Genomic DNA, 27,196 nt, shown 5'->3' with positions numbered 1-27,196 from the left:
TGTACTAAGCACTTGGGAGAGCATAAAAGACATTCAAAGAGGATTTCTGCACTGTTCCTGTGAACCTGTTCATTTTTGTTGCAAGCCTTTCAGTAGCCAGCCACAAACCTTGTATTCTTTCAAGTACTTTAATGATATTTTTAAATGCTCGCTAGATGTCAAGCACTATACTAAGTACTGGAATCAACAGAATATGATCACACCTAGTCTTAGATGGGCCTCCCAGACTACAGGGTAGGGAGAGCAAGTATCTTATCCCCATTTTATAGGGGAGGAAACTGAGGTTCAGGGGCTTGCCCAAGGTCATGTGGCAGGAGGCCTATTCTTGATCCGAAGGGAGATGCCTGGAGGGGGAACAGGAAGGACTGGGTGAAATCAGTTGCTGTGTTTCAATCCCTGCATTCTGGAAATGGAGTTGTACCCTCAAGGAAAAGAGAGAGAAAGAGTTGAGTGATTGAGTGAATGAGTGTTAGGGATAGGAAGGAAGAGGTCAGAAATCCTCCAAAAGTAGAAAATGTGAAAGAAAAAGAATAGGAAAAGGTGATGGAAAAGTACTCACTTCCCCATCGCTTCTTTCACTGAAGTGACAGCCAAATCTCCCCTTTAGCAAAGAATATCCACAGTAGGGATTATCTAAACCCCTTTGCCAATCCCCCGGCCTAGAGGAAAGAGCCTGGGCTTGGGAGTCAGAGGATCTAGGCTCTATTCCCAGATCTTCCCCTGGCAAGCCATGGGACATTAGACAAGTCACTTCACTGGACCTCAATTTCCTCATCTGTAAAAAAGAGATGAAATACCTGTCCTCTCTCCCCCTGGGATTGGGAGTCCCATGTGGGACAGTGACTGGGTCCAATCTGCTTACATTTTACCTAGCCCCATGCTTAAAACATAGAAAGTGCTCCACAAATGCTATTATTATGATCTCTACAGCCATTTTACTGCCCTGTGGAGCCTGAGAGAAGAGAGGAAGTTCAAGGTGGTTAGCATGGGTGGGGAGGCATCCACAGGTTTTTTCCCCTCCCTTGTCTTTCTCACAGGAGCCTACAAGCCTGGACCATTCATTCATATTTATTGAGTGCTTACTGTGTGCAGAGCACTGTACTAAGCACTTGGAAAGTACAAGCGTGGCTCAATGGAAAGAGCCTGGGCTTGGGAGTCAGAGGTTGTGGATTCATTCATTCATTCAATCTTATTTATTGAGTGCTTACTGTGTGCAGTACTTAGTACTTACTAAGCACTTGGGAAGTACAAGTCGGTAACACGTAGACACAGTCCCTACCCAACAATGGGCTCACAGTCTAGAAGGGGGAGACAGACAACAAAACAAAACATGTAGACAGGTGTCAAGTCATCAGAACAAATAGAATTAAAGCTAAAAGCACATCATTAACAAAATAAATAGTAAATATATACAAGTAATAGAGTAATAAATATGTACAAATATATATATATATATATATATATATATATATATACAGGTGCTGTGGGGAAGGGAAGGAGGTAGGGCTTGGTGGGGGATGGGGAGGAGGAGAGGAAAAAGGGGGCTCAGTCTGGGAAGGTCCCCTGGAGGAGATGAGCACTTGGGCTTTGAAGGGAGGAACGCACGACCCCCACTCGTGTTCTCAGATGACCCCCATGAACTCTCTGTGACCCCATTTGTGTCCTCAGATGACCCCACTTTCACTTTTGAAATGGAGAAAATGTTCAAAAAGCATTCCAATGTCCCAATCCACCTCAAATGACCCCAATTGTCCTGAAATGACCCAATGAGCTCTCCCTAACCCCACTCATATCCTCAGATGACCCCACAAACTGTCCATGACCCCATCCATATCCTCGGATGACCCCACTTCCACTTTTGAAATTGGGAAAATTTTCAGAAAGCAGTTCAACGTCCCATTTCACCTCAAATGACCCCGTGAACACTCTGCGGCCCCCTTAGTGTCCTCGGATGACCTCACTGGCTCTGCCACTTGTCAGCTGTGTGGCTTTGGGCAAGTCACTTAACTTCTTCCTTGCCTCAGTGACCTCGTCCGTAAAATGGGGGTGAAGATTGTGAGCCCCACGTGGGACAACCTGATTGCCTTGTATCCTCCCTCCCAGCGCTTGGAACAGTGCTCAGCACATACTGAGCGTATTATTGAGGCAATCGCTGCCCACAAGTGGGGGGTGGGGGGGTGGGGGGGGGCTCGGGATGGGGCCGGCTCCAAGCAAAAGCTGGGCACCCCAAGGTAGCCACTGCGCTTGCTTCTCAGAGCTTTGGAGTAGGCTCCGACTCATTTGGTTTGAGCGGGCAGCGTGGCTCAGGGGGGAGCCCAGGGCCGTCCCCTGCCCACCTCCAGAGGGTGAGGCCTATGCCCAGCATGGAGCTCTACCGCCCTCTCCTGGCTGTGCCCCAGAAACACAGGAGCCAGGGCTCCCGCCCTGACAGTCACTCACATTAGGCACTTCAAGTGTCTCTCTGACCGCTCCCTCCTTCCCTCTTACCTCATCCATCTGGGTCCGGGAGACGGCCTCACACATTTCTGGACCCTCCATTGTGGCTTCTGGAAACAAGATTAGTGACCAGCGGACAGACCATAGTCTGGTGGAACTGGGAGTCCTGTAATAATAATAATAATTATTATTATATATTATTATTATAGATTTAAGGGCTTACTGTGTGCCAGAAACCGTACAAAATGCTGGGGTGGACCCAATCAATCAATCGTATTTATTGAGCGCTTACTGTGTGCAGAGCACTGTACTAAGTGCTTGGGAAGTACAAGTTGGCAACATATAGAGGCAGTCCCTACTCAACAGTGGGCTCACAGTCTAAAAGGGGGAGACAGAGAACAAAACCAAACATACTAACAAAATACAATAAATAGAATAGATATGTACAAGTAAAATAGAGTAATAAATATGTACAAACATATATACATATATACAGGTGCTGTGGGGAAGGAGGTACGATGGGGGGATGGAGAGGGGGACGAGAGGGAGAGGAAGGAAGGCTCTATTCCCAGCTCCCAGACCCAAGCAAATCGAGTTGGACACAGTCCCTGTCCCATGTGGGGCTCCAGTCTCAACCCCCATTTTACAGATGAGGGAACTGAGGCATAGAGAAGTGAAGTGACTTGCCCAAGCTCACACAGCAGACAAGTGGCAGTCAGTATGAGAACCCATGGTCCATGCTCTATCCACTACAGCACTCTGCTCCTCTAGCCCAGGCTCTAATCCCAGCCCAGTCATGGGCCCGCTGAGTGACCAGGGGCCAGTACCAACTTCTCTGGCTCTCAGTCTCCTCACCTGTTGGAAGGCGATAAGATGCCCTGGTCTGGAGGCCCCAGGCCACCTCGAGGGAGGAGGGTTGGGGTGGCCCGTGGGCAGCTGCGGGGGAGAGCTGGACGGGCATGAGGTTTGACCCAGCCCCTTCCGGTTTTCAGATCACATTTGACATCTCCAAGCATGAAGCCTCTCAGGTCCCCATCTGGATCATCATTGGGAGCTCTCTAGGGGGCCTTCTGCTCCTGGCCCTCCTGGTCCTTGCACTTTGGAAGGTGAGCACGGATCCATCTCCCCTTCTCCACCCCAGTCCCTCCTCCCTCCACCACCAGATCCGACCCAGACCAAGCCTGTCCCTGAGAACACAGCCTCACGGGATCCCACCCTCTAAATTTGGACCCTCAAGTACCAAAATCCTCACCGGCTGCAGTAGGTGGAGCCTAGATTTAACCCTTTAGTTCATACCTGCAGCCTGGTTTCTTCATGGGGCAGCCTCATTTCTCTAGGCCATGAGCCCAAGCATGACCCCATTTGTGTCCTCATTCTGGCTGATTCTTGGGCCTGGAATAAAGCGGGGTGGGAGGGTGAGGTGGGGAGAGACAGTGGGTCACTGGGGTTTGGCTGAAGGCTAGCCTCCTACTTGTACCCCAGTACCTAACTATCACGAAAGGGTACCGGGTGGTGAAGGTCACAATAATAATAATAATGTTGGTGTTTGTTAAGTGTTTACTATGTGCCAAGCACTGTTCTAAGCACTGGGTAGATACAAAGTAAACACGTTGTCCCACATGGGGCTCAGTCTTAATCCCCATTTTCCAGGTGAGGTAACTGAGGCACAGAGAAGTGACTTACCCAAAGTGGCGGAGCTGGGATTAGAATCCATGACCCTGACTCCCAAGCCCGGGCTCTTTCCACTGAGCCAAGCTGCTTCTCGACACCCCACCTCCAGCCTAGGAGCATCTAAATCCATATCCTACTTTCCCTCTAATTTATTTTAACATCAGTCTCTCCACCACTAGACTGTAAGCTCCTTAGGGGCTGGATCTTCCAACTCCTTTCTATTGTATTCCCCCGAGCGCTTGATACAGCACTCTGCCCCCAGTAAGCCCTTGCTACATCCCGTTGACTGATCAATCGATCAGTGGGTGGCGCGAGCTGTGCTGTGCCCTGCCCCAGCACTGATGATAGTTTCTCTCTTTGCTGCCCACAGCTGGGATTCTTTGACAGTGCCAGCCGGAAGAGGGACTCAGAACAGGAACAAGAAGCCAAAGTGCTAGAATGAGGCTCGAGGGTCGGGGGGGCTTGCCTGGCCAGGCCGACTGAGGGGCTCCCATGCCACACTCGTCCTCACTGGGAGGGGGGACCCTTCTCCCAGCCCCCTCCACGGCCTTCACTCTCGGGGTGGAGGGGGTGCACAGGGCCCCAGGACACCCCCCGCAAGGTACTTCAAACTGGTTTTAAACGGTGCCGTTTCACCTAGATGCTTGCTCCCTCCCTCCCCTCCGTACTGGCTGCTGGCATCCCCGCAACAGGCCCTGGCTCTAGAAGAATACACATCGCCAGTGGAAACTGTAAGGAGAGAACAACAGATTCCCTCCCCCCACCATGCTGCAGCCCCTCTGCCCTCCCCAGCCCCCTTCCTCTTGGGGTGCTGCCCTGTGACCTTTTCCTGGACATCTCTCCGACATCGCTCATCGCCTGGCACTGTAGCAACCAGGCAGACTTGGGTGCCAATGGTTCACTGAGAATAATCAGAGGGAAGTGGGAGAGACAGAGAGGCCGTGGAGTTCATTTTAACGGCAAGGGTCATCCCCTTCTGCCCCAGAAAACATGGCTGGCACCCCTCTGCCCAACAAGCTGGCACTGATGAGGAGCTGGTGTGAAGCTGGCACAAAGGCTTCTGGGAAACCTCTCTGCCCAGGCCAACCCCAAAAACAGCAGCACGTTCTCCACGGCTGTGCACTGAGACCCGCCAGGGTGTAAGGATGCCAGGAGAGAAGGGTGGTGTTGCGACCCTCCCCGTGGCCCTTGATATCCCTCCTGCCAGCGAAAAAGCCACTGGGGCTGGAGTTCCCCCCAAAGGACAGTTTAGATGATGCCAAGTAGCCAAAACTCCCATGCACAGAATCTCTGCCTCTCTGGGCTCCCCTGCCCCAAACTTCGTGGCCGAGGAGACGTCAACAGTCCATCCTCCCCTGCATCAGCCCAGGCTCTAGGTGACAACAGTTTTGAGATTTTTTTTGATCTGTCATCTTTCGAATGCACTGAAGACATTTAAAATCAAATTAAGCACCTTACTGCAGGATGTTCAGTGCCCGGCTGTATATACTTATTCAGAAAATGTTTACCTACCCAGGAGACAGGATTCCAAAATCAGTTTGAAGTGCTCTCTGCCAAACGTGGGTGCTCTGCCCGTCTTCGGGGCAAGCGTCGCAGCAAGAAACCTCGGGTGCTGGGTGGACAGAGGACCGTCCTCCGTTGCCGAGATTTATTTATGCCGTTAAGCCGTCTCATGATTGAACCAGATCTCTCCACTACCTGTGGCCAAGTACTGTCTTGACTGTCGGTCAGCAATTTCCAACATTAAAGGTTCAGTGTTTAAAACGGTTGGAGTCTGGCCCTCGTTTTGCGTCCAAAGACTCACCAGGAGCATCTGCACACCTCAGGTTCCCTTCCCCATGGGACGGAGGTCAGAGGACGACACAGGTGGGGAAAAAATAGGGGTGGGGAGAACTCGAAGAGGCACTTTGGATGCTGCCTCTCATACCCAGCGGGTGCTCAATAAATACCACAAGCTTGTTGTGTGCAATGTGTGTTATATTGTTACAGTATACTCTCCAGAGTGCTCAGTACACACCCACTAAGCACTCAGTAACTATGACTGGCTGACTACTGAGACAGAAGTCATAGAGGGCAGGAAGGGTGGGGGTGACCATCACAAAGAGGCAATGAGGCTGAGACAGAGGAGGGGCTGGAAAGGAAAATCGTTCAAGAGGGGCCAGCAATGACTCTAGGTTGGGGAGGAATGTGTCTGTTTACTATATTGTACTCGCCCAAGTGCTTAGCACAGTGCTTTGCACACAGTGAGTGCTCAATAAACTCCATTATCTGACTAAGCCCCAGCCCTTCATTCTAATGTGCATGGGGCAGACCCGGACCAAAACCAGCCTGAAAAGTCAGGGGAAGCACAGATTCACCAAGCCCACTTCAGGGGCTAAGAAACCCAGGCTGCGGGTACAGTCAAGTGCCAACCTCACTGCTTCAGTCTTAAGTCACCCCAGGCTCAACACCCCCAGTCCCACCCCGCAGAGGGTGGGCCAGAAAATTAATCCTCCCAGTGGGTCCCCCCCATGGTGGCCCCTGGCACACCAGGCAGAGCCAAACTGACCTGGGTTCGGTGTCCCTCGCTGCCTGAAGTCATGTCCAATCCAGTCAGAACTCCCAGCCATGCCAGCCTGGAATTGTCAACGACCGGCATTGCAGGCAAAAGGAACTGTCCACCCTTTCTTAGGTGGACATTCACTCTTCCTCCATCCGGACCCCCACGTGGGGGTAGGCGGGGTCCAACCCCTATCCCTCGCCCGCTGAGAGTTTACAACTTAAAACGGGCCACCATGGCAGTGAACAGAGCCAAGGCTCTTCAGACAACTCAGTGAACCTTGAACAAGACCTGGAGCAAACAATGCATTCATTAAATGGGAGCGGAAGGGGAGGAGGGGCGGGTTTAGCAGGCCTGCAAGCTGTGGGATTTCAGAAGGGTGGGTCAAATACAAGCATCGCTATAAAAGGCCCAGGGTTGGACCCACTTAGTGTGAGATTGGGGAGGGGGGGCAGTGTTGGAAAAGTGGAGTGTGCGGCAAAGTGCTTGGATGAGGATCTGGAAAAGTGAGGAGTCATGGATTTGCCCCAAAGTGCAGTGGGACACCATTCCCAGAGAAAACCAACTAACCTTCAGGCTGCAAAGGAACTGGAAAGTCTTCTTGCTTCTCTGGACTGGTGCAGCAGACAACACGCTCCAAGGTGGAATTTCCATGTTGACCTGACCAGACACCCCCTTCTCCACAAGGTTGCAAGAACAAGATTCTCCCTTTACCGACTTACGTCTTAAGAATGTCAGGTTCGGGAAGCTAAATACGGCAGAACTGGCTCTTAAATCAGTTCCAGGAAACCCCAATTCCCCTGCACATGAATGATAAAAAATGCTCTCACGAGATTCACAAGTTTACTATCTTTATGAGAATAAGGTAAATGGTTTGACCAAAGTGCACACAATGACATCATTGGGAAGTAGCAGTGAACACCGATGCCATGTCCTCTTCACCTAGGCCCGAGGGGCTGGGGAGTTGGGGAGAAGTCAGAAGAACTGGGATGATTCAATGAGGTAAAAAGTTGGGCCCGTTTCACTAACTAGTGCAGTTGCCCAAACCGAACGCTGCTGAGAACAGTAGTTTCTCTTTTCCTATCCCCTTGTCCTCTTCATTTTCTCTATCCCTCTCTCTGAAAAGAAACACTTGGGATGGGCCATATCTGTTTCTACCAACAATCTTAAAACAAATGCTATGTTCACGTCTCAATCGATTTCAAAACGGAATCTTCCTTTTCTTCTCCAGAAACCTGTGTCATTTGTCAAACTCTATTTTTTTTTTGAGTAACAATCGTTATTTATTGAGCCCTTCCTATGCGCAGAGTACTGCACTAAGCGCTCAGGATGATACAACACTTTACAGACACGTTGAGAAGCAGTGTGACCAAGTGGACAGAGCACAAGCCTGGGAGTCAGAGGCCCTGGGTTCTAATCTGGCTCCACCACTTGTCTGCTGTGTGACCTTGGGCAAGTCACTTCACTTCTCTGACCCGGTTACCTCATCTGTAAAATGGGAATTAAGACTGTAACCCCTAGGGGGGACAGGGACTGTGTCCAACCTGATTAGCTTGCATCTATCCCAGCTCCTACTACAGCGGCTGGCACACAAACGCTCAACAAATATTAAAAAAAAAAAGGTCCCTTGCCCACAGTGAGTTTACAGTCTAGAGGGCAAGAATAGATCTGTCTCCCCTACGAGACTGTAAGTTCCTTGCAGGCAGGGATCATGTCCACCACTTTGAATGCACTGTTCTCCCCAAGTGCTTAGGCCAGTACCTGCTCACTAAACACCACTGATTAAGCAGTGCAACTGAGATATAATCTTACACCCGGCAATCTGATATCACGCGCCATGATCGATCCCCTCTCTTGTCCTAATTACCGTACCCTCTCTCAGAGTGCAATTACTCACACTGTCAGTTTGCTGGACCACTGTACAGGTTTCCCATTCGACCACTTTTGAAAAATATTTCCCTGCATTGGGCCAATGCTGGAGGTCAATACAAGCCAGGTCCTTTTACCCAAGTCAGGGGGCAAACTGCACTTTGTATAAATGCCTAACAGCAATGTTTTTGTAATGAAAGGTACACATGGAATGGTCCTGGGAGTCAAGAGGTCCCGGGTTCTAATCTCAGCTCTGCCATGTGACCTTCAAGTCACTTGATTGCTCTGTGCCTCAGTTTCCTCATCTGTAAAATGGGAATTAAATCCCCTCTGAGCTAGACTGAGCCCAACCTGGGACAGGAACTGTGTCTGCCCTGATAATCATGAATCTACTCTAGCACTTAGTACAGTACAGTGCTTGGTGCATAGCACTTAACAAGTATCATTTAAAAAAAAAGTTCTTGTCTAAGAAATAGTAGGCAGTTTCCTGCTTTAAACAGTTCAGCTGCATATTTTTTTCTGAATAGGATTGAGGCAGTGGCTTAAGATCAAGCAGGGTAATAATGCTCCTTTTAAAAGGCAGATTTTTTTTTTCCTTCTCATGGGAATTTTAATGTTTCAGTGCCCCGACTGATAGGATAGTTAAATCTGTGGCTAGAGACGGGCCAGGATCATTAAATCCACAACTACCAACTGACATAGGTTTGACAACAGTCCAAGGGAGACTTTGTTAAAGCAACGGATTTCACAGGAGAAAGCACCATAAAATGAAGCCCTTTCAGAATACCTTTTCCCATCTAATTGCTAGTTTAATTACTGGCCTTATTAGGCCAAAATTTTACTGGCAAAGTTGGGAGAGAAAAAAGGCAATTACCCAGATTACTAGTACCCCAAAATACTTTTATCTTGCTGTTCCAGGTAAATGGGACAGAGATAGATTCACGCCCTGTATTAGGCAAATCATTACCTCAATTCCACAGTGATCCAAGCCCTGGTTGTTCTTTCCAACTGGTGGGTTCTTCGGAACAATTATATACCCTTTAAAGTAACATTACATCATTTTAAAATTATTATTCATTTTAAATAATTAAACCAAAGTGTACTGTTGCCGCAACCAAAGGCCTTTTCTGTTCTTCACCCGGGTCCCGGAGAGAGGAATCCAAGAACCGTTCCAGTAATACCGGCCCGTTCACGGCAATCAGAGTCACAGACCCGGCCGTAAAGCACGTTACCGCCCCCCACCCAGACTCCCCCCGACCCCGAGGGCGGGGGGAGATAAAATCTGGGGTGAAAACACGCCAAAGTCCCTGCTGTGGGCAGTGCCAGCTGTCTCCCTACCCATGTGCCATGTGCAGGGAAGCCCGGCCAGTGACTGGAGCGATTTTAAAGCTAGGTTTTCCAACCTGGAAGCCATCTCAAGCCAGATTTGGCGACCTTCTGGCCAACGGAGAGCCGGGCAAGGCCGGGTCTGTCTGGTGGTTCGGGTCTGTCTGGTGGTTCGACATCTGTCTGTGAGGCCTTGGGGCCGAAGGCGCTTCAAAGCAGGCACCCTGGGCCCCACAGAGGAAGGATGGGGGACCCTCTCTGACATCACAGGAATTTGAATCCTTGCCTTTGCGGCTCTGCAGTCTGCTCCTGCAGGGGACCACTGACATCAAGCACTTAGTACAGTGCTGCACACAGTAAGCGCTCAATACATACCATTGAGTGAATCATCGCAAATAGGCAACCCTCCCCAAATGGCCACACCCTCCATTCTTTGCCACCCCCGGGGGCTTCTGGGGCGAGGCTATTTTCTCCCACTTTGTGAGGATTCACCGAACATTTCTTCAGACGAGAGGTGTTAGGAACCTGACAGTTTTTTGGTTCTAAGGCATTTGTTAAGCACTACCTACATGCCAGGAACTGTACTATGTGCTGGGGTAGATACAAACTAATCAGGTTAGACAAAGTCCCTGTCCCACGTGGGGCTCATAGTCTTAACCCCCATTTTACAGATGAGGTAACTGATGCCCAGGGAAGTTAAGTGATTGCCCAGGTCACAATGCAGGTAAGTGGTCCTTCTGACTCCCAAGCCCGCGTTCTTTCCACTAAGCTACGCTCCTTCTCGGCTGCACCCGATGCACTGAAATAATGCCAGCTCCAAGCTCCATCTGATTTCTATTGGTTTTCTGTAGACCCACAGAGTATTACAAAGCATGTCGGATTGTTTGAAATAAAATCAGGGAAGTTCAAAAACCAGTAAAGAGCTCCTCAAATGAATAAACACAAATCAACAAAATAGAGATGTACAGAGTTTACGGGCAGACAATTACCAATATTCATATTTTTTCCCCCTGAAAAAAATGGTACTTCCCTCCCGGCCCTCAACTAACTTTACAAAAGAAATCAAGCCTCTAGATCACTTGTTCCAAGATTGGTTTTATACGGGTATTTCACAATACACACTTCAATCTTACAAGCCAGAACTATATTCTGAGCAAGATAGTGCAATGAATGCTGTTGTAACAGTACAGGAGTTACCTTTGAGAACTCAAGTTTTCATTCAAATATTACTTTTTAGGGAATTTAAATATGAGCAAATACCTTCCTCCGATTTTACTAGCATTTTAATCGATTAGTACCATTCCTCCACCCCCGTCCTCCCTTTGTAAAATAACTGTGGGGGGCTGGGGGGGGGGGGGGGGGAGGTAGTACATTTTTGGAAGCCTGACTAGCCAATCAGAACCACTCCTGCCATTTTGAAGGAACGCTATAAGACACTCTAATCGGTTTTGGCCTTGGGCCAAAGAGGGTGGGGGAATACACTTAAAATGAGTATGGAGATGGACAACCCAAGTGTGTTTCCTACCGGCCACTTATACCACCATCACCAGAGTGGCAGGGCTTCCCCTAGAATTTGGAGACAGCATAATTGACGGTGTGATCCTATTCGACACCACCAAACCCTGAAGTTGGTCCAGTGGAAAGAGCCCAGCTCCTGGCGTCAGGAGACCTGGATTCTAATCCCTCTTCCACCTGGGGGTGAAGACCGGATGCCTGCCCGAACGCCCTTGTGAAGCATAGCGCCCCTTCCGCTACTCGCCCATGGCACTCTGGGCCAAAATGGGAACCCGGTGGGAGGAGATGAGGGAGTGAAAGTGACCACAGGCAGACCTCCGGCCCGATCGTCCATCCTGGAATCTCTCCCGTAGGCCATGGCCCTCCCCACAGAATAAATGTTGGACATTTGAACCCCAATCCGCCCACCGTGATGAAGAGCTCTGATCCCAAAGAGAAGTGGGACCGTGAACTGCTCTTCCTGGGCACTGCCACCTACCCTTCCAGGCCTAAGGGAAGTCAGCAACTCTCGGCTCCTTTACGGGCAGGGAACGTGTCAACCGACTCTGCTCTTATTGTCCACTCCCAAGTGCTTTGGACGGCACTCTGCACACAGTCAGTTCTCAATAAATACCACTGAATGATTGAGGGGGGAATGGGGCCAGGGAGCTTAGCTCTATGGTCTATCAAAACATTTCCCCTCACCCCACGACCGACTCAAACCTTCCTCCCAAAAAAGATCAGCGTAGCAAAAACAGAAATCCATCACAGTGGTGAGACTCATTTCCATTTGAAATAGAAGACGTACCCCAGGATACAAAATTTCAGTCACTGTAGAAATCCCCCTGGGAGTTCTTGCCCCCCACCCCCACCCCCCAGGACTCTTTGAAAACAGAAATGCCTTTCTCCCTTCCTTTCGCATTTCATCTTATAGCATCGCACAGGTTTAAGCGCCCCCGCCCAAGCTAGATGAGTTAGGCCTGGCCGTTCAGGTCTCCGCCAGTTCCCTGCGACCCAGAATCTCTAGTCCGCAGAGCGAAACACATACGTGAGACACAAATGAAAATACTTTTATTTCTCCACTTTTCCGATCTTGTTCTCGTTCTCCAGGAAGGGAGAATTCAGTCACGTTTAGAACTACCAAAACTTTGACACTATTTTCCTTTTTACAGTCCTGCGTTCCGTACTGTCAGTACAGACAGCAACCCCCGCCCCTGCTCCCGCCCCCTCAAGAGCAACGGTGGGAGGCGGGGGACAGTGAGGTGGGAGGGCGACCGGGGAAGTCCGTGGGGCACTAGACAAAACTTACCAAGTTACACATTTATTTCACATTCAATATTCGTCAAACTGATACAAACAGGTGTGTGCCCCTTCCTTGAATGTCCATTCTGCTTTCGCTTAAGAGAAAGGAAAAACAGAACCTTCTATCAGTCTGGAGGTTAAAAAGCTGCAGCTAAATAAGAATAAGCAGAGGATGCTCACTGACTGTTCATACGAGTGACATTTTACTGCTGAAGATGCTCAGCCCTCAACAGAAGGCAGTACCTTGCGGGGTGGCTTGATACAATCCCTTTATACCATAAAAATATTTCATTTAACCCATTATCCTTGTGATTTTGTATTTTCCAACTGCTTCTGCTGTAGCTTGATCAAAGAAAGTAATGGGGGAGGAAAATAAAATACAATAAAATAAAAATTGCCCTGGCTCCCTCCCATCTGAGCCAGGGAGGCACAAGCTTTTCCCTCTGAAAAGGGGTTTCGCATTTGAAAGGAAGACACCACAGAGGGGAGAGAGATGGAAACAGAAAACTGTCAACTGTCGGGGTTGACAAACTGTGGTGGAATTACAAAAAAATCTCTCTACTCATCCTTCAAAAGGAGAGTGGGATTTTTCAAGTCCAAATCCTGCCTGTTACAGATACAAAGAAAAATATAATAATAATATTTGATAAGACTAAAAGAAAAACCCTACAACCTTCTCCAAGAGCCCATAAGTGTTTTAAAAAGAGCTGGTTTGATTCAGATTCGTTTGCATAACATGCACACGTTTGTTTCCACGACTCTTCTTTCCTTAAGCCAACAGCACGTGTGACAATCGTTTCTCATGGACTGAAGCAACTACATGTCTCTAACTACACAGATGAATTTAAACCTCCATTTTTTTTTAAATCCTTCCCAGGCATCTCAATCTGTTGATTTATTTCACGTCAATTAAATGGGACAGGCAAAGGCTACAGACAGCGTCTACGGTGCCGACTGGCAGCGGAGGACCGTTAGCTGACGCTGACACTGATTTTTCCAATTTCTCCGCTCTGCCCCGCGACCAGAGCTACGGGGAAAACACAGGGACCGAGCAGAAATGCCCTCTGCGGTGGTTGTTTAAAAGCCGGGTCGGCTGCAAAACGTCAATTTGCTTTTGCACATTACAGCCCAGATGGTTTGTATTCCTTTAAAATAAAGAGAGAGAGAAACAGAGAGCGAGAGAGAGAGAGAGAGGCGGACACAAAAGCAGAACCAAAAAAAGTTAAAAAGCACGCAGTGATGACGCCACACCTCTTTGTTCCAAATGTGACCGATCTCCAAAGGCCGTTTCCACCCCAGTCCAATGTGGGTTCTGTTTGTTTGCCTCCTTAGCAGACATTGCCGATTGACTGCTGTGAGGGAGGGAAAAACCGAGGGGATCGGGGGACGGAGGGAGGGAGAGAAGGAAGGGCGGCGATCCCACCGTCCGCGATGAGTCGTTTCCCGTTTAGCACCACGAGGAGGGAGACCCTTCTCCCCACCTGCCCCCCACCCCGCCGGTCACCTAGTGGAACTCGACAAATTCTTCCAGGGTCCTGGGGATCTGATTCCGGTAGTGGATGTTATAGATCCGGACGGCTCGGGCGGCCAGGCACTTGAGGCTCAGCTTCATCTGGGTCTTCAGGAGGATTTCGGACACGCCCGTGGTGCTCTTGTCCAGCGGGGTCTTCTTCTGCTTGTTGGTCATGTCCGTGTGGGCGCCCGCCTCCACCAGTCCGGTGATGATGGCGTGTAGAGTGAGGAAGTCGCTGATGGGCCGGTTGTACTGGACGATTACGTGCAGGGGGCTGTTGCCCTCCCGGTCCACGGCGTTGACCTCGGCCCCGCAGTCCAGCAGCAGCTTGGCCACCAGGGCGTTGGGGAAGCTGCAGACGTCGTTGGTGTGGAAGTCGTCCACGGGGGTGTTGGAGTTGACGGCCAGGTGGAGCAGTGTGGCCCCGTCCCGGGTGCGGGGGTCCAGCTGGATCAGGTTGTAGATCTGCCGGTTGAGGCGCGCCTGGTCATCCTCGCTGCGCTGAGTCTTGGTGGAGATGCACACCAGGTAGAGGAAGGTGAACAGGTTGCACTCGTGGTTGTCCAGCGCCCCAGGCAGCTCCGCCTCCGGGGGGCCCCGGCCCCGGGCCATCCCCTGCTCGATCTCCAGGACGCTGCACTGCAGCACGCTCTCGATGTCCCGGGCCCTGACCTCCTCGTGCAAGTGGATCATCTGCGAGAAGACCTGGGCGAAGCGCAGGAGGTCCTTGTGGGTGTTGCGGTTGCCCTTCTGCCGGAGGCGCAGGGCATGGAGCCACAGCTCGATGCACTGCTCGAACTCCATGTTGTCCGCGTAGACGGCCCCACGGTAGATGATGGGGTGCGACACGTCGATGTTGTCCGAGCCCAGGATGCGCTCGCGCACGATCAGCCCCTCCATGTGCAGGGCGTCGCGGTCCTGCCGGATGGCCTCCAGCTCCTGGGGGCTCCGGCACTCTGTGCGGTTCCCATAGGCAGCGATCGGCGGGAGCACCTCCTTCTCCACCACGTGGTCCCGGTCCCGGTAGCGCTCCAGCATGGCCAGGTACAGGTAGTGGTACGTCTTCAGGACGTCGTAGTTCTCGCGGTCGTTGGCAAACGAGGCCCCCAGCAGCTCCAGGGCCTCGATGCGGCTGGCCCGATCGCAGTCGGAGTGCGACAGGAGCAGCTCCACCACGTCCGCCTTGCAGCTCTCGGCCGCCACCTTCAGCGGGGTCATCCCGTGGCCGTTGACCGCCATGGCCGCCTTCCAGCGGACCAGCTCCCGCACGATCTCCAGGTGGCCGGCCTCGGCCGCGAAGTGCAGGGCCGTGGCCCCGCAGTGGGCCCGGGCGTTCGGGTCCGCCCGCTGCTCCAGGAGGTAGCGCACCACGTCTGTGTGCCCCTTGTAGGCCGCGATCATGAGGCAGGTGTTGTCGTACTTGTTGGCGATGCTGATGTTGGCGTGGTTCTCCACCAGGTACTTGACGATGTCTAGGCGCCCGTCAAAGCAGGCCGCCCGCAGGGGTGTCGAGTTGGTCACCGTCGTGTGGTTCACGTTGGCCCCGTGGCTCACCAGGAGTTTCACCACCTCAAAGTGGCCGGCACCCGCTGCGCACCACAGGGCGGTAGCGCCATCGATGACGTAGCTGCGGAGGCAAGGGGCGCAACACCGTTAGGACGCATGGGCCGTGCGGCGGGGGCTCCAGGGCAGCCCAGCGGTTTGGGGAAGGGGGGGAGGGGAAGGGCGGGAACAGGAAGGGGAACCTCCCCAGCCATTTCCAGAAAGCTTCCCACATGGAAGCCGTTCCCGCCACGGGTGGGACCCCTCCCGGAGGGAAAGCCGTTTCACCTGGGATGTCAGAGTCATGCCTGGGAACATCGGTGGGATGACAGTCTGTCATACATTCAACTGGACAAAGAGGTGTGCTGGGTGGGTGGGGGAAAGTGTGTATGTGGTAGAAGGTGTGTAGAGTGGGGCCGGGGTGCCAGGACACAAAACTCCAGAGCCCTGAGGAGAAAGCAACTGAACAAGGAGTTGTGCTGGGTATGGTAACACAGAGGGAGACAAAACCCCAGAGTCATGAGGAAAGAGCAATTGAACAAGGAGGTTGCGGGGGGTGGGGGGGTGTTGTGTGTTGTGTGTGTGTGTGTATAGAGGAAGAGGACAAAACCTCAGAGCCCTGAGGAGAGAGTATCTGAACAAGGAAGTGTGGTGGGTAAGGGAGTAGCACAGTGCAGGACAAATTAGCGCTCTCTGGGCTTCCATTAAATCATATCTGTTGAATGCTTACTGTGTACAAAGCACAGTACTAAGCCCTTGGGAGAATACAATATAACAACAGACACATTCCTTCCCACAATGAGCTCACAGTTTAGAGGGGGAGACGGCCATTAATATAAAGAGATAAATAAATAAATCACAGATATATGCAGATCTATACATACGAGCCTTGGGGACGGGAGGGAGGATGAATGACGGATCAAGTAAGAGCAGTGCAGAAGGGAGCAGGGGAAGAGGAGAAGAGGGCTCAGTCAGACTTCGCTCTCTTCCAGGAGGGAAGAGAGCTAGCCAAAAGGGCCGAGTTTCAGCAGAGCACAGGGAAGAAGATGGAAGGGCATGGGCAGGCGGCAGGCCCCGGGAGGGAGGAGCACTCAGGAGACCCTCGTGGTGTTCCAGGGAGGCGGGAACAAGTGCAGACTCAGCGATCAGGCTCGGGATCAAGTTGTACCACCCCCGTCTCTGTTGAAACCTTTTAACCAAGTAAACACTGCCTATCGGTTTACAAGGAAGAGAGCGTCTGGATGATCCGTGGTGGGGGAAGGTGAACGGGAACGGAGACTCATGGTCACGGGACGGGCTCCGGCCTTTGAAATCCCTCCCTGGGGCAATGGGGCCAGAACCCGGAGTGTTTCCCATCCGTTTCAGGGGGACTCCCGGGGATGAGGGTCCGGGAGCAATCTCGGGATGCACCGGCTGGAGCTCCAGAAGGATCCCCTCATGGCTGTAAAGTGCCCCGGGGCCCTGGGTGTTAAAGGCCAGCCCTCCAGGCCCAAACGGTCACAGACAAGGCCAAATGACTAACCCAGTTTCTTCCCAAGTGAACCACTAGTGGAGTGACACTCAAAACACCAGACAGACCAAATTCCCACTGGCAAAAAAAACCATCAGTTTTGGAAAACCTACCCTTATTAATAATAATAATAATAATTACGGTGTTTGTTAGGCACTTATTCTGTGCCAGGCACTGTAGTAAATGCTGGGGTGGATACGAGCACATCAGGTTAGCACAGTCCCAGTCTTGGTGCCGGTCACGGTCTGGGTCCCCACTTTACAGATGAGATAACTGAGGCCCAGAGAACTTAAATGATTTACCTAAGGTCACACAGCAGACAAGTGGCAGAGCCGGGATTAGAACTCATGGTGCTTCTTACTACCACCTCTAGAGACTAGTAACCGGGGCATCTAAATTTCCCTAGTGGCTAGAGCACAGGCCTGGGAGGCAGAAGGATGTGGGTTCAAACTCCGACTCTGCCATTTGTCTGCTGTGTGACCTTGGGCAAATCACTAAACTTCTCTGTGCGTTAGTTCCCTCTTCTGGAAAATGGGAATCGAGACTGTGAGCGCTACATGGGGCAGGGACTGTGTCCAACCCAATTAGCTTGTATCCACCCCAGTGCTTAGTACAGTGCCTGGCACAGAGAAAGCGTTTAACAAATACCCCTGAACTAAAGCTGGCCCAGGGAAATTCCATGCAAGAGCACCATTTTTCCCACTCCCCAATCCCTCCCATCCACCAAATCTCTCTCCTCCCTCTCCTCCCCCAACACAAATCAATCACTGGTAGGTCCTGAGCCAAATACTCTGCACAGGACGCTCTTCTAAGTGCTCCGAAGACAACCGGTGAGGTAGTAATCAATCAATTAAGGTATTTACTGAGCGCTTACGACATGCAGCACTGTACCTAGCACTTGAGAGACTACACTACAACTGAGTTAGTGCACAGGCTCCCTGCCCTCAGAGACCTTTCCATCCAAATTGCACCACCACCTGCCATCAGGGGTCCTTCCCTGGGGAAAAAAAAAGAGAGGGAGGAAATCCACTGGGCTTGACGGGCAAAGACAGTCGGGGGAAGCAGGTGGGAATCACAACTGCCCAACTAGAAAAGACTCAGACCTCTGCTCTTGAGATGGGCTGTGGCCAGGACATGAGCTCAGAGACCACAAACTCCTCCCTTCCCATTTCATCCACCCAAACTGCCTCCTCCAGCCCCACCCGGCTCCCTCCGACCTTAGAGGGGCCAACTGGAACACTTCCTCAGCCAAAGTCTGCTATTGGCAGGGCTCTCCCTGGCCTACCTTTCCCCATTGTTCCACAGCCTCCCAGTTGGCTCCCAGTTGACAGGCTGGCTCGCCCTCTTACGCAGAGTCCCCTCTCCCCAAAGGTCGAGATGTACGTCCAATCTAATTATCCTGGATGTTTATCATCATCAATGTATTATAAATACTACAATTAATAATAATAATAATAGCTTTTATGGGGCAAAGTCCTGTCATAGTGCTATCCACTACCCAAGTGGTCAACAAATGCCTGGTGACTGGCTGGATGTTTAAAACCCCACCCAGACTTCTACTACTACTAATAATAATAAATGCCATTATTATTATTATTAATAATAATAATAATAATAATAATAATGGTATTTGTAAAGCGCTTACTATGTGCCCGGCCCTGTACCAAGCACTGGGGTGGATAAGACCCTAGCAGGAACCCTTAAGATGAAGTTGTTTTGAAAGGAGTACGGAAATCAGTCAATGGCATTTATTGTTTACTGTGTGCAGAGCACTGGACTAAGCGCTCGGCAGAATACAATGCAACAGAGTTGGTAGACAACGTTCCCACAACACACAAGCCCGCAACAAGCTTACAGTCTACAAAAATTGCATACAGAGATCGCCACAGTATCATCACAACTTTGAAAAAAATTTCATACCTTCAAAGGCAATAGGCCCCATTTCTAAAATATGCCTTTGAGTTACAAAGGATTCAGAAAACTATTTTTAAAAGGCTTTTGAAATAAAAAAAATTAAAACTACAGGGTTTAAGTGACTTTTCTTTACCATGGAGAGTTTACAAATGAATTTACACACAGAGGCAGGAGCATCTGACAGATGGTCAATTTCTCCAAAGCCATGAGGCAGCGTGGCCTAGTGGACAGAGACTAATCCCGGCTCTAATCCCGGGTTCTAATCCCGGCTCCACCACTTGTCTGCTGGGAGACCTTGGGCAAGTCACTTCACTTCCCTGTACCTCAGCTACCCCATTCTTAAAATGGGGATTAACCAACCAATGGTATTTACTGAGCGCTCACTCTGTGCAAAGCACTTTACTGAGCTTTTCGGAGAGGGCAACAGAATTAGCAGACATGTTAAGATTAAGAGCCCCATGTGGGACAGGGACTGTGTCCAATGATTAGCATAGATCTCCCCCAGCACTTAGCAGGGTGCCCGGCACACAGTAAACACTTACCAAATACCATTTTAAAAAACAACACAAAAACTTGAAACCAAACCCAGCCCAGCAATCCATCCCATTATAAGGCTCTCCCTCAACAGGGCCAATCAACTGTGACATTGGCATTCCTTCACATCAGTCGGCCAGTCGTATTTATTGAGCACTTACAGTGTGCAGAGCACTAAGTACTTGGGAGCGTATAAAACTAGAACAGACACATTCTCTGTCCACAACGAGCATACAGTCTCGAGGGTGTTTTCCCTTCCAGCACTTTGCCCCATTCTTGCTCCGAGCAGCAAACCCAGGCCCCACAGGCGGCTGCCACTAACTCCTCGCTCGATTGTTGAGTCTCACGTTGTGGTGACTCCCCAAATAAGACACTACCCGGCACGTCGGCGCCTCTGAACAAATCACAAATAATGCAACACGGCAGCAACAGGCTCTGCAGGGTGGTTTATGGTGACAGGAAAGCTCTTTTATTAACAGGCGGAATTGAAACCAAAATCAAGGGCTGTAAGGGAAAAATATCTGGAGCTCGTTGTGGACAAGGAATGTGTCTCGTTAGACTGTACTCTCCCAAGCACTTACTACAGTGCTTTACACAGTTAGCGCTCAATAGATACAACTGAAAGAGCTGGAGTCTGGCAGTTATGTTACAAGTGCCTAAGAAACTGACCTCAAGTGAGCATCAAATCGGGGACTGAGGGGTTTCTTGGGAGGGGTGGGTTGGTTTTTTTAATGTGCATACACTGTTAACATTTCGCAGTTTAAATTCAAACTCTTTTCACTGTTGATACAGTGAAAGTTAACAGTGATCATGTAACTTAGTGATCACTACATTCGTCACGTCTTACCGCTTTAAAAATACACTGATGAGCAAATGACATTTCTCAAGATCCCCCAAATTGACCAAGCACTGATGTGCTTTACATCACTTCCGATGGGAAATGCTACTTTGTTTAGGATTATTCTGCTTTAACCAACCACAGAACTAATTATGAACACTCACTGGGATTTTTCAGTATTTTGATGTCTCTATTTCCTCCTCAAATTAAAATTTACTCTACAACATGGACTTCTAAAATTTCGCAGGAAAGTGAGCTAAGAAATGGCTCTCAAGAAAGGTCATTTTTTCACATTCCGCACTTGACTTGGTTTGGGTAATGAACAAATCGGTCGGCTTTGTTTTTCACCTTAGAGGACATCGGCTCAGTGGGGCAACATTCAGATGACCACAGGGGTCTGATTTAAACACTGCCCTTCCAGTTAAGTTACGGGAAAACATCAGGGAAATACAACCCAAAAAGTTAATACGGTGTTCCGTAAGTGACCGCTCTTTCAGAACTGGCCTGAGAAGAATCTGCCGAGTAGCAGATTTCATTTGAGCATCACAACCCAACTAATATTTTTAGCCAGTTTTTGATCTACACTGAGTAGCCTCGGAAAGCCTTTACAAATCCCTGTTTACCACCCTGGACAGAAAAATGAATAGGGTACATGTGGCTTCTTTATGTCAAAACGAGCTGAGGACAAAATTGACCACAAACTACGGGCATTTCCTCCGAGACTCAAAAATGATCTGCATGTCGGCCTTCCAATTTTTCCCTAAAAAGGATCCATTCGGATAAGTGCAAAGACTTCAAAACTTGTCTGGCTACGCATTTAGCCTACTAAAAGGGATTGTTTGTAGTCACTTTCAGGTTTCAGGAGAGGAAGAGTTCTCTTATTTAGTAGTTCTTCAGCAGTTGATGTTGACAAAGTGCTTACTACTAACCATTCACAGGTAGATGACGGTTGATTAGGCTACGAGTAGCTCCTTGCTTATTTTTTCCTCGGGGACCTGCCCGATCTAGTTTTTCTAGCCTTCAAAACAGAACTCTCGCTACTTCTTTCTGGATGCGCATTTAAATGAGCAGAGCAGATTTTTTTCAAAGCCAGAGCACAAAGAGAGAGTGCTCCAGGCCTTCCAAAATCCCTGTTTCTCAATCCCATTTCCTTCCCTGCTCTTTGACAGCCCCTCACCACCGCCCCCCACAAGTACAAGTGGGTCCCAAAACCGACGCTTCTATTGAAAAATCAATCACACAGCCCGGTCCGACGAGCCTCTGAAACATTCCAGGAATCCCACGATTCCTGATGAGCAGCAGCGTGGCCTAGCAGAAAGAGTCCGGGCCTGGGAGTCGGAGGACCTGGGCTCTAATCCAGGCTCCGCCACTTGTCTGCTCGGTGACCTTGGGCAAGTCACTTCATTTCTCTTGTGCCTCGGTTCCCTCATTTGCACAATGGGGATTGACTGTGAGCCTCACGTAGGATCCTACTCCAGCGCTTAGTACGGTGCCCAGCCCATAGTAAGCACTTAACACCACAATTATTATTATTATGATCCTCCCTTTGGCTTTGTTCTGTTCTTATTCCTTAATATGACCTGCTTCCTCTCTCCTTTCAGCCCGTTCTTCTCTCACATTCTCCTTTTCCTTGCCACTTGCCTTCCTCTATCCACCTACCTGTCCAACTAAAACTGGGCAGGCTTAAGTGGTTTTGCTGTACATGGAATATCCACTTCTTTCAAAGTTGTGCTAAAGCTGACAGTAGCCAGAATACTTTTTGTAAAGTGTGCTAACTGCATCAGATATTTTCTCGTCATTCATCAATGGCATTTACTGAGTGCTTACTGTGTGCAGAGCACTGTACTAAGCGCTTAGGAGGGTCCAATACAAGACACATTCCCTGCCTCCAACGAGTTTACGGTCCAGAGGACTCATCAGGTTTTCTCTCTCTCTCTCTCCTTACAACAGCCCAGTTCCCCAATAGCTGCTCTACAGGAGGGAATCCATCACATTCCACATGCACTAAAAATGCAGAGGATCACTGTCAAGAGGAACTGTTGAGATGCAGCGTGGCCTAGTGGATACAGCATGGGCCTGAGAATCAGAAGAACCTGGATTCTCATCCTGACTCCATCACTTGTCTCCTGTGAGACTTGGGTAAGTCACTTCACTTTTCTGTGCTTCAGTTACCTCATCTGTAAAACTCAGCTCTGAGTCCCATGTGGGACATGGACTGCATCCAAATTGATTAGCTTGTATCTATCCCGGTGCCTAGTACGGCTGACTGACACACAGTAAGCATTTAATACCATAAAAAAGAAAAAAAGAAAGTGCCCAGGAGTGCTCTGCCATCTTGCTCTGCCTACTTGTTCAAAGAATATATTTATGCCAAATTTAGGCCTAAATCAAGAAGTTGCTTGTAAAAAAAAATGCAGACCATGTTGTCTTTACATTCAACAATGACAAAGGGAGCAAATGAGGTATGGATGAGATGTTTCTATTCTCAGTCTTTATCTTTCAACTGTAACTTTTTCATGCATTTCCTCTTGCCTTATAACCTGGAACGAGGAGGAAAAAAAGATGTCTTCTTTAAGGATCCGGGATGAGTAATAAATCCGTCTTAACGGAAAAATTCCATTTAGTCAAAGCTGAACCTGAAAGTCCGGGTTAAAGTGGTACGCATTAACTACAAAGTATCCAGAGTAAGTTACTAAACATCCCCTAGAGAGGCCCTACTTCCTAAAGAAGGCAGTTCAAGTCTAAAAAGCCCTAGGGGGTTCTCTCAGGCTGGGAGGGAGATGCCAAAACCACCAGACCTCAGCATTATACCGAGTTCTTTGTGTTCAACTGTCAAGTGCTTAGTACAGTGCTCTGCACAGTAAGTACTCAATAAATGCCAGACTGATTTGCAAACCTCCAAAACAGAATGCCCGTTCAACCCCAAGAAGTGACTTTGTCTGGGGCTGCCTTCCTACCGCAACAAGGGAGTAAGAGTTGAAAAATTTCTTCCAATAACACCACCACCTTCATCACCAGATAAAATTCTGTCAACAACTCACATGCCCACCCCTGGGGGCGGGGGGGGGGGCACCACAGTGAATCCTGAGTCTTGTTTTAGTTTGTCTGTCTGAAGTGACATTCTTCAGGCCCGTTGATGTGCAGGGAGCTTCAGCACTTAAGAATGGCACGGTACCAACTCTGGCGGGACTACCCTCCGAGTCCCCCCACCAATGTGAGGAATGCCTGGCCAGGCCACGGGCGATGGTGGATTAATTCTGTTGTATGCATTCTCCCAAGCACTTAGTAGAGTGTTCTGCCCACAGTAAGCGCTCAGTAAATACGATTGATTGGCGCTAAGAGGTACAGGGAATGTGGCTGTTATACCGTACCCTCCCAAGTGCTTTGTACAGTGCTCTGCACACAGTTAGGCACTTGGTAAATACGAGTGGGCCCTGATGCTTGCCAGTGGTCATCGGCGTGGCCTAGTGGAAATCAATCAACCGACTGTATTTCTCAAGCGCTTACTATGGGCAGAGCACTGTACTAAGCGCTTGGGAGAGAGCCCGGGCCTGGGAGTCTGAGGACCTGGCTTCTAATCCTGGCTCCGCCACTCCACTGCCGTGTGACTTTGAGCAAATCACTTCACTGTGCCTCAGTTCCCTCATCCAGAAAAATGGGGATTCTGTGCCCATGGGACATGGACTGTGTCCAACCTGATGGGCTTGAATCTACCCCAGTGCTTGGTGCAGTCAGTCAACTGTACTTACTGAGCATTTACTGTGTGCAGATCACTGTACTATGTGCTCGGGGGAGTACAACATATTAATAAAAATAATAAATAATTACGGTACTTGTTAAGCACTTACTAGAGGCCAGATACCATGCCAAGCTCTGGGGCAGATACAAGATCAGGCTGGACAAAGTCCCTGTCCCATATAGGGTCTCACAGTCTTGATGCCCCTTTTTCAGAAGGGGTAACTGAGGCCGGGGGTGGGGGGAGTGACTTGCCAGAGATGACCGAGCAGACAAGTGGTGGGAAGAGAACCCAGGAGAAGCAGGGAGAAGCAGCGTGGTTTAGTGGAAAGAGCATGGGATTGGGAGTCAGAGGTCGTGGGTTCTAATCCCACCTCTGCCACCGGTCAGCTGTGTGACTTTGGGCAAGTCACTTCACTTCTCTGTGCCTCCATTCCCTCATCTGTAAAATGGGGATGAAGACTGTGAGCCCCGCGGGGGGCGACGTGGTTACCTTGTACCTACGCCAGTGCTTGGAACAGTGCTTGGCACCCAGTGAGGGCTTCACAAATGTCATCATTATTATCCTCCTGACTTCCGGGCCTGAATTCGACCCAGTAGGTCACGCTGGTCCCCTTGCTTCGATGGCCACGACACACTCCCCGTCCCCGGCGAGGTTAGGGGCCGGAGACAGGGGCCGGACGTTGGCGTGGCGGGCACGACGGGCGGCTGTCGGGGTGGGTACGTACCCGTCGAAGCGGACGGTGCCGGTCTGCTGGGTGTGCACGCGGTAGTGCTCGAGCAGCAGGCGGACCACCTTGGCGTGCCCGTTGCGGGCGGCGATGATGAGGGGCGTGGAGCGCTGCCCGCCCTGCTGGCTGACGTAGGTCAGCAAGTAGTGGATGTCGCTCTCGGAGCGGTTGAGGAGCAGGGCGGCCAGGGTCAGCACCCGACCCTCGCTGGCCGCCTTGTACACGTAGCCGGCCAGGCCCTCCATGCTCGCCCGGCCCCCCCCACTCCTCCTCCTTCTCCTCTTCCTCCTCCTCCAGGTCCTGGTCCCGGTCCCGCTCCTCCTCCTCCTCCGGACCCTCGAGGCGGCGGTGGCCGCCAGCGCCTCAGCCCGGGCCCCGCACGGCCCATTCAACACCGGGGCCCCCGCCCGCCGCTCAGGGGCGGCGGAGAACGAGGGCGAGGACGAGCCGGCCCGGGGGCGGGGGGCAGGGGGCGAGGGCCGGGGGTCGGTCCCGGGGCGCGCTCCCCGATGAGGCGGGCAGCCGTCAGGGCCGTCCCCGGCGGGCGCCTCCGGCCGCGGAGGCCTTCATGGCGGCGGCGGCGGCGGCGGACCGGTCCTGGTGTTCACAGTCCGGGCCCGGGGGAGGCTTCGGGGAGCCGAGGGCCCCGGGCCTGCCCCGCGGCGGCGGTCGGGCTGGGGCTCGGGTCCGGTGGCCTCAGGCGAGCGCGGAGGCGGCGACGGAGAGAGACCGGAGAGGAGGACGAGAGGATGGGGGCGGCCGGGGCGTGCTCCTGCTGCTGCTGCTGCCGCTCCCGTTCCTGCTGCTGGCGGCGGCGGGGCGGTACCGTCCCATCCCAGCGGGCCGAAGGCAGCGGGCTCCGGGCCTCCGGGGCCTCCGGGGCGGGCGGAAGCGAAGCCAAGGGACCGGTCCTCCGCGCGTTGCGGCCCAACCGGGGAAACGCCGCCCGGGAACAAAGGTTCCGGACGGACGGACGGACGGACGGGCTCTCCCCCCAACCCCGCCCCATCCCGCGGCCGCCGACGGGGAAGGCGCGGGGCTCCTCGGGGCGGGGCGGGGCGGGGCGGGGCCGGGCCGGGCTCGGGGAGCCCCGGGGGCCGCCGACCTCCGCCCTCCACGGCCCCCGCCACGGCCGTCTGTAAATACGGTACACCTGCTTCCGACCGGGGGGGAAGCCCGTAAATACGGTAAGGCTGGTTCCGGCCGGGAGGCGGGCGTGGGGGGAGGAGACCAGCCCGTAAATACGGTAAAGCTTGTCCGGGGCGGGGCGAGCAGCCCGTAAATACGGTAAAGCTACCCCCGGGCAAGGGGAGGAGAGAAACAGCAGCCCGTAAATACGGTAACGCCGCTCCCGGGGAAGGGAAAGAGAAGCCCGTAAATACGGTAACGCTGCTCCCGGCCGGAGGTGCGGGGGAGCAGCCCGTAGTAATAATAATGGCATTTATTAAGCGCTTACTAGATGCCAAGCACTGTTCTAAGCGCTGGGGAGGTTACAAGGTGATGAGGTAGAGAAGCAGCTTGGCTCGGTGGAAAGAGCACGGGCTTTGAGGTCATGGGTTCGAATCCCGACGCCGCCACATGCCTGCTGTGTGACCTTGGGCAAGTCACTTAACTTCTCTGAACCTCAGTTCCCTCATCTGTAAAATGAGGATTTATCAATCAATCGTATTTATTGAGCGCTTACTGTGTGCAGAGCATTGTACTAAGCGCTTGGGAAGTACAAGTTGGCAACATATAGAGACGGTCCCTACCCAACAGTGGGACTGTGAGCCCCACGTGGGACAACCTGATTACCTTAATGATGGCATTTATTAAGCGCTTACTATGTGCAGAGCACTGTTCTAATTGCTGGGAAGGTTACAAGGCGATCAGGTTGTCCCACAGGGGGCTCACAGTCTTAATCCCCATTTTACAGATGAGGTAACTGAGGCATAGAGAAGTGACTTGACCAAAGTCACACAGCTTACAATTGGCGGAGGTGGAATTTGAACCCATGACCACTGACCCCAAAGCCTGAGCCACGCTGCTTCCCGTAAATACGGTAAAGCTGCTCCCAGGAAAGGAGGGGGCAGAGAGCGGCCGGGGCTTCGTGCGTCCCCCAAACCCCAGCCCCTGACCCATGACCCCTGACCTCCCCTGACCCCGTTGCGCCCTAAACGCCGGAAGTGCCCAAACCGGCACCGGCTTAGGAAGCCCGGACGCTTGTCCCCTCCAACCCCCCCACCCCCACCCCACCCCAAAA

The 27,196-nt window shown here is 51.4% G+C and overlaps 3 protein-coding genes across 3 annotated transcripts in view; 2 read left to right on the top strand and 1 right to left on the bottom strand.

The window, feature by feature from the left end:
- Window positions 1-5,866, top strand: part of ITGA11 (integrin subunit alpha 11) — a 139,680-nt gene extending 133,814 nt beyond the window's left edge. Inside the window, exons 29-30 of the mRNA XM_038767246.1 lie at window positions 3,429-3,542; window positions 4,478-5,866. Coding sequence (XP_038623174.1) covers window positions 3,429-3,542; window positions 4,478-4,549 — 186 coding nt within the window. The 3' untranslated portion in view covers window positions 4,550-5,866. The remainder of the gene's footprint in view (window positions 1-3,428; window positions 3,543-4,477) is intronic.
- Window positions 5,867-12,384: 6,518 nt separating this feature from the next.
- Window positions 12,385-25,357, bottom strand: FEM1B (fem-1 homolog B). The gene is made up of 2 exons (XM_038767337.1): window positions 24,952-25,357; window positions 12,385-15,777 (listed from the first exon to the last, which is right to left on the bottom strand). The coding sequence occupies exons 1-2, from the start codon at window positions 25,197-25,199 to the stop codon at window positions 14,142-14,144; spliced, it is 1,884 nt and encodes a 627-aa protein (XP_038623265.1). The 5' UTR covers window positions 25,200-25,357; the 3' UTR covers window positions 12,385-14,141.
- A 687-nt stretch (window positions 25,358-26,044) lies between these two features.
- The window catches only part of CLN6 (CLN6 transmembrane ER protein), a 37,157-nt gene continuing 36,005 nt past the window's right edge, over window positions 26,045-27,196 (top strand). The window contains exon 1 of the mRNA XM_038767240.1: window positions 26,045-26,141. The gene's annotated coding sequence lies outside the window, so the exon portion shown is untranslated. The remainder of the gene's footprint in view (window positions 26,142-27,196) is intronic.

This window comes from Tachyglossus aculeatus, chromosome 26, assembly GCF_015852505.1.
Source record: "Tachyglossus aculeatus isolate mTacAcu1 chromosome 26, mTacAcu1.pri, whole genome shotgun sequence".
Lineage (NCBI taxonomy): Eukaryota > Metazoa > Chordata > Mammalia > Monotremata > Tachyglossidae > Tachyglossus > Tachyglossus aculeatus.
Note: the sequence above shows the minus strand (reverse complement) of the source record. Positions and strands in the feature narration are given on the sequence as shown.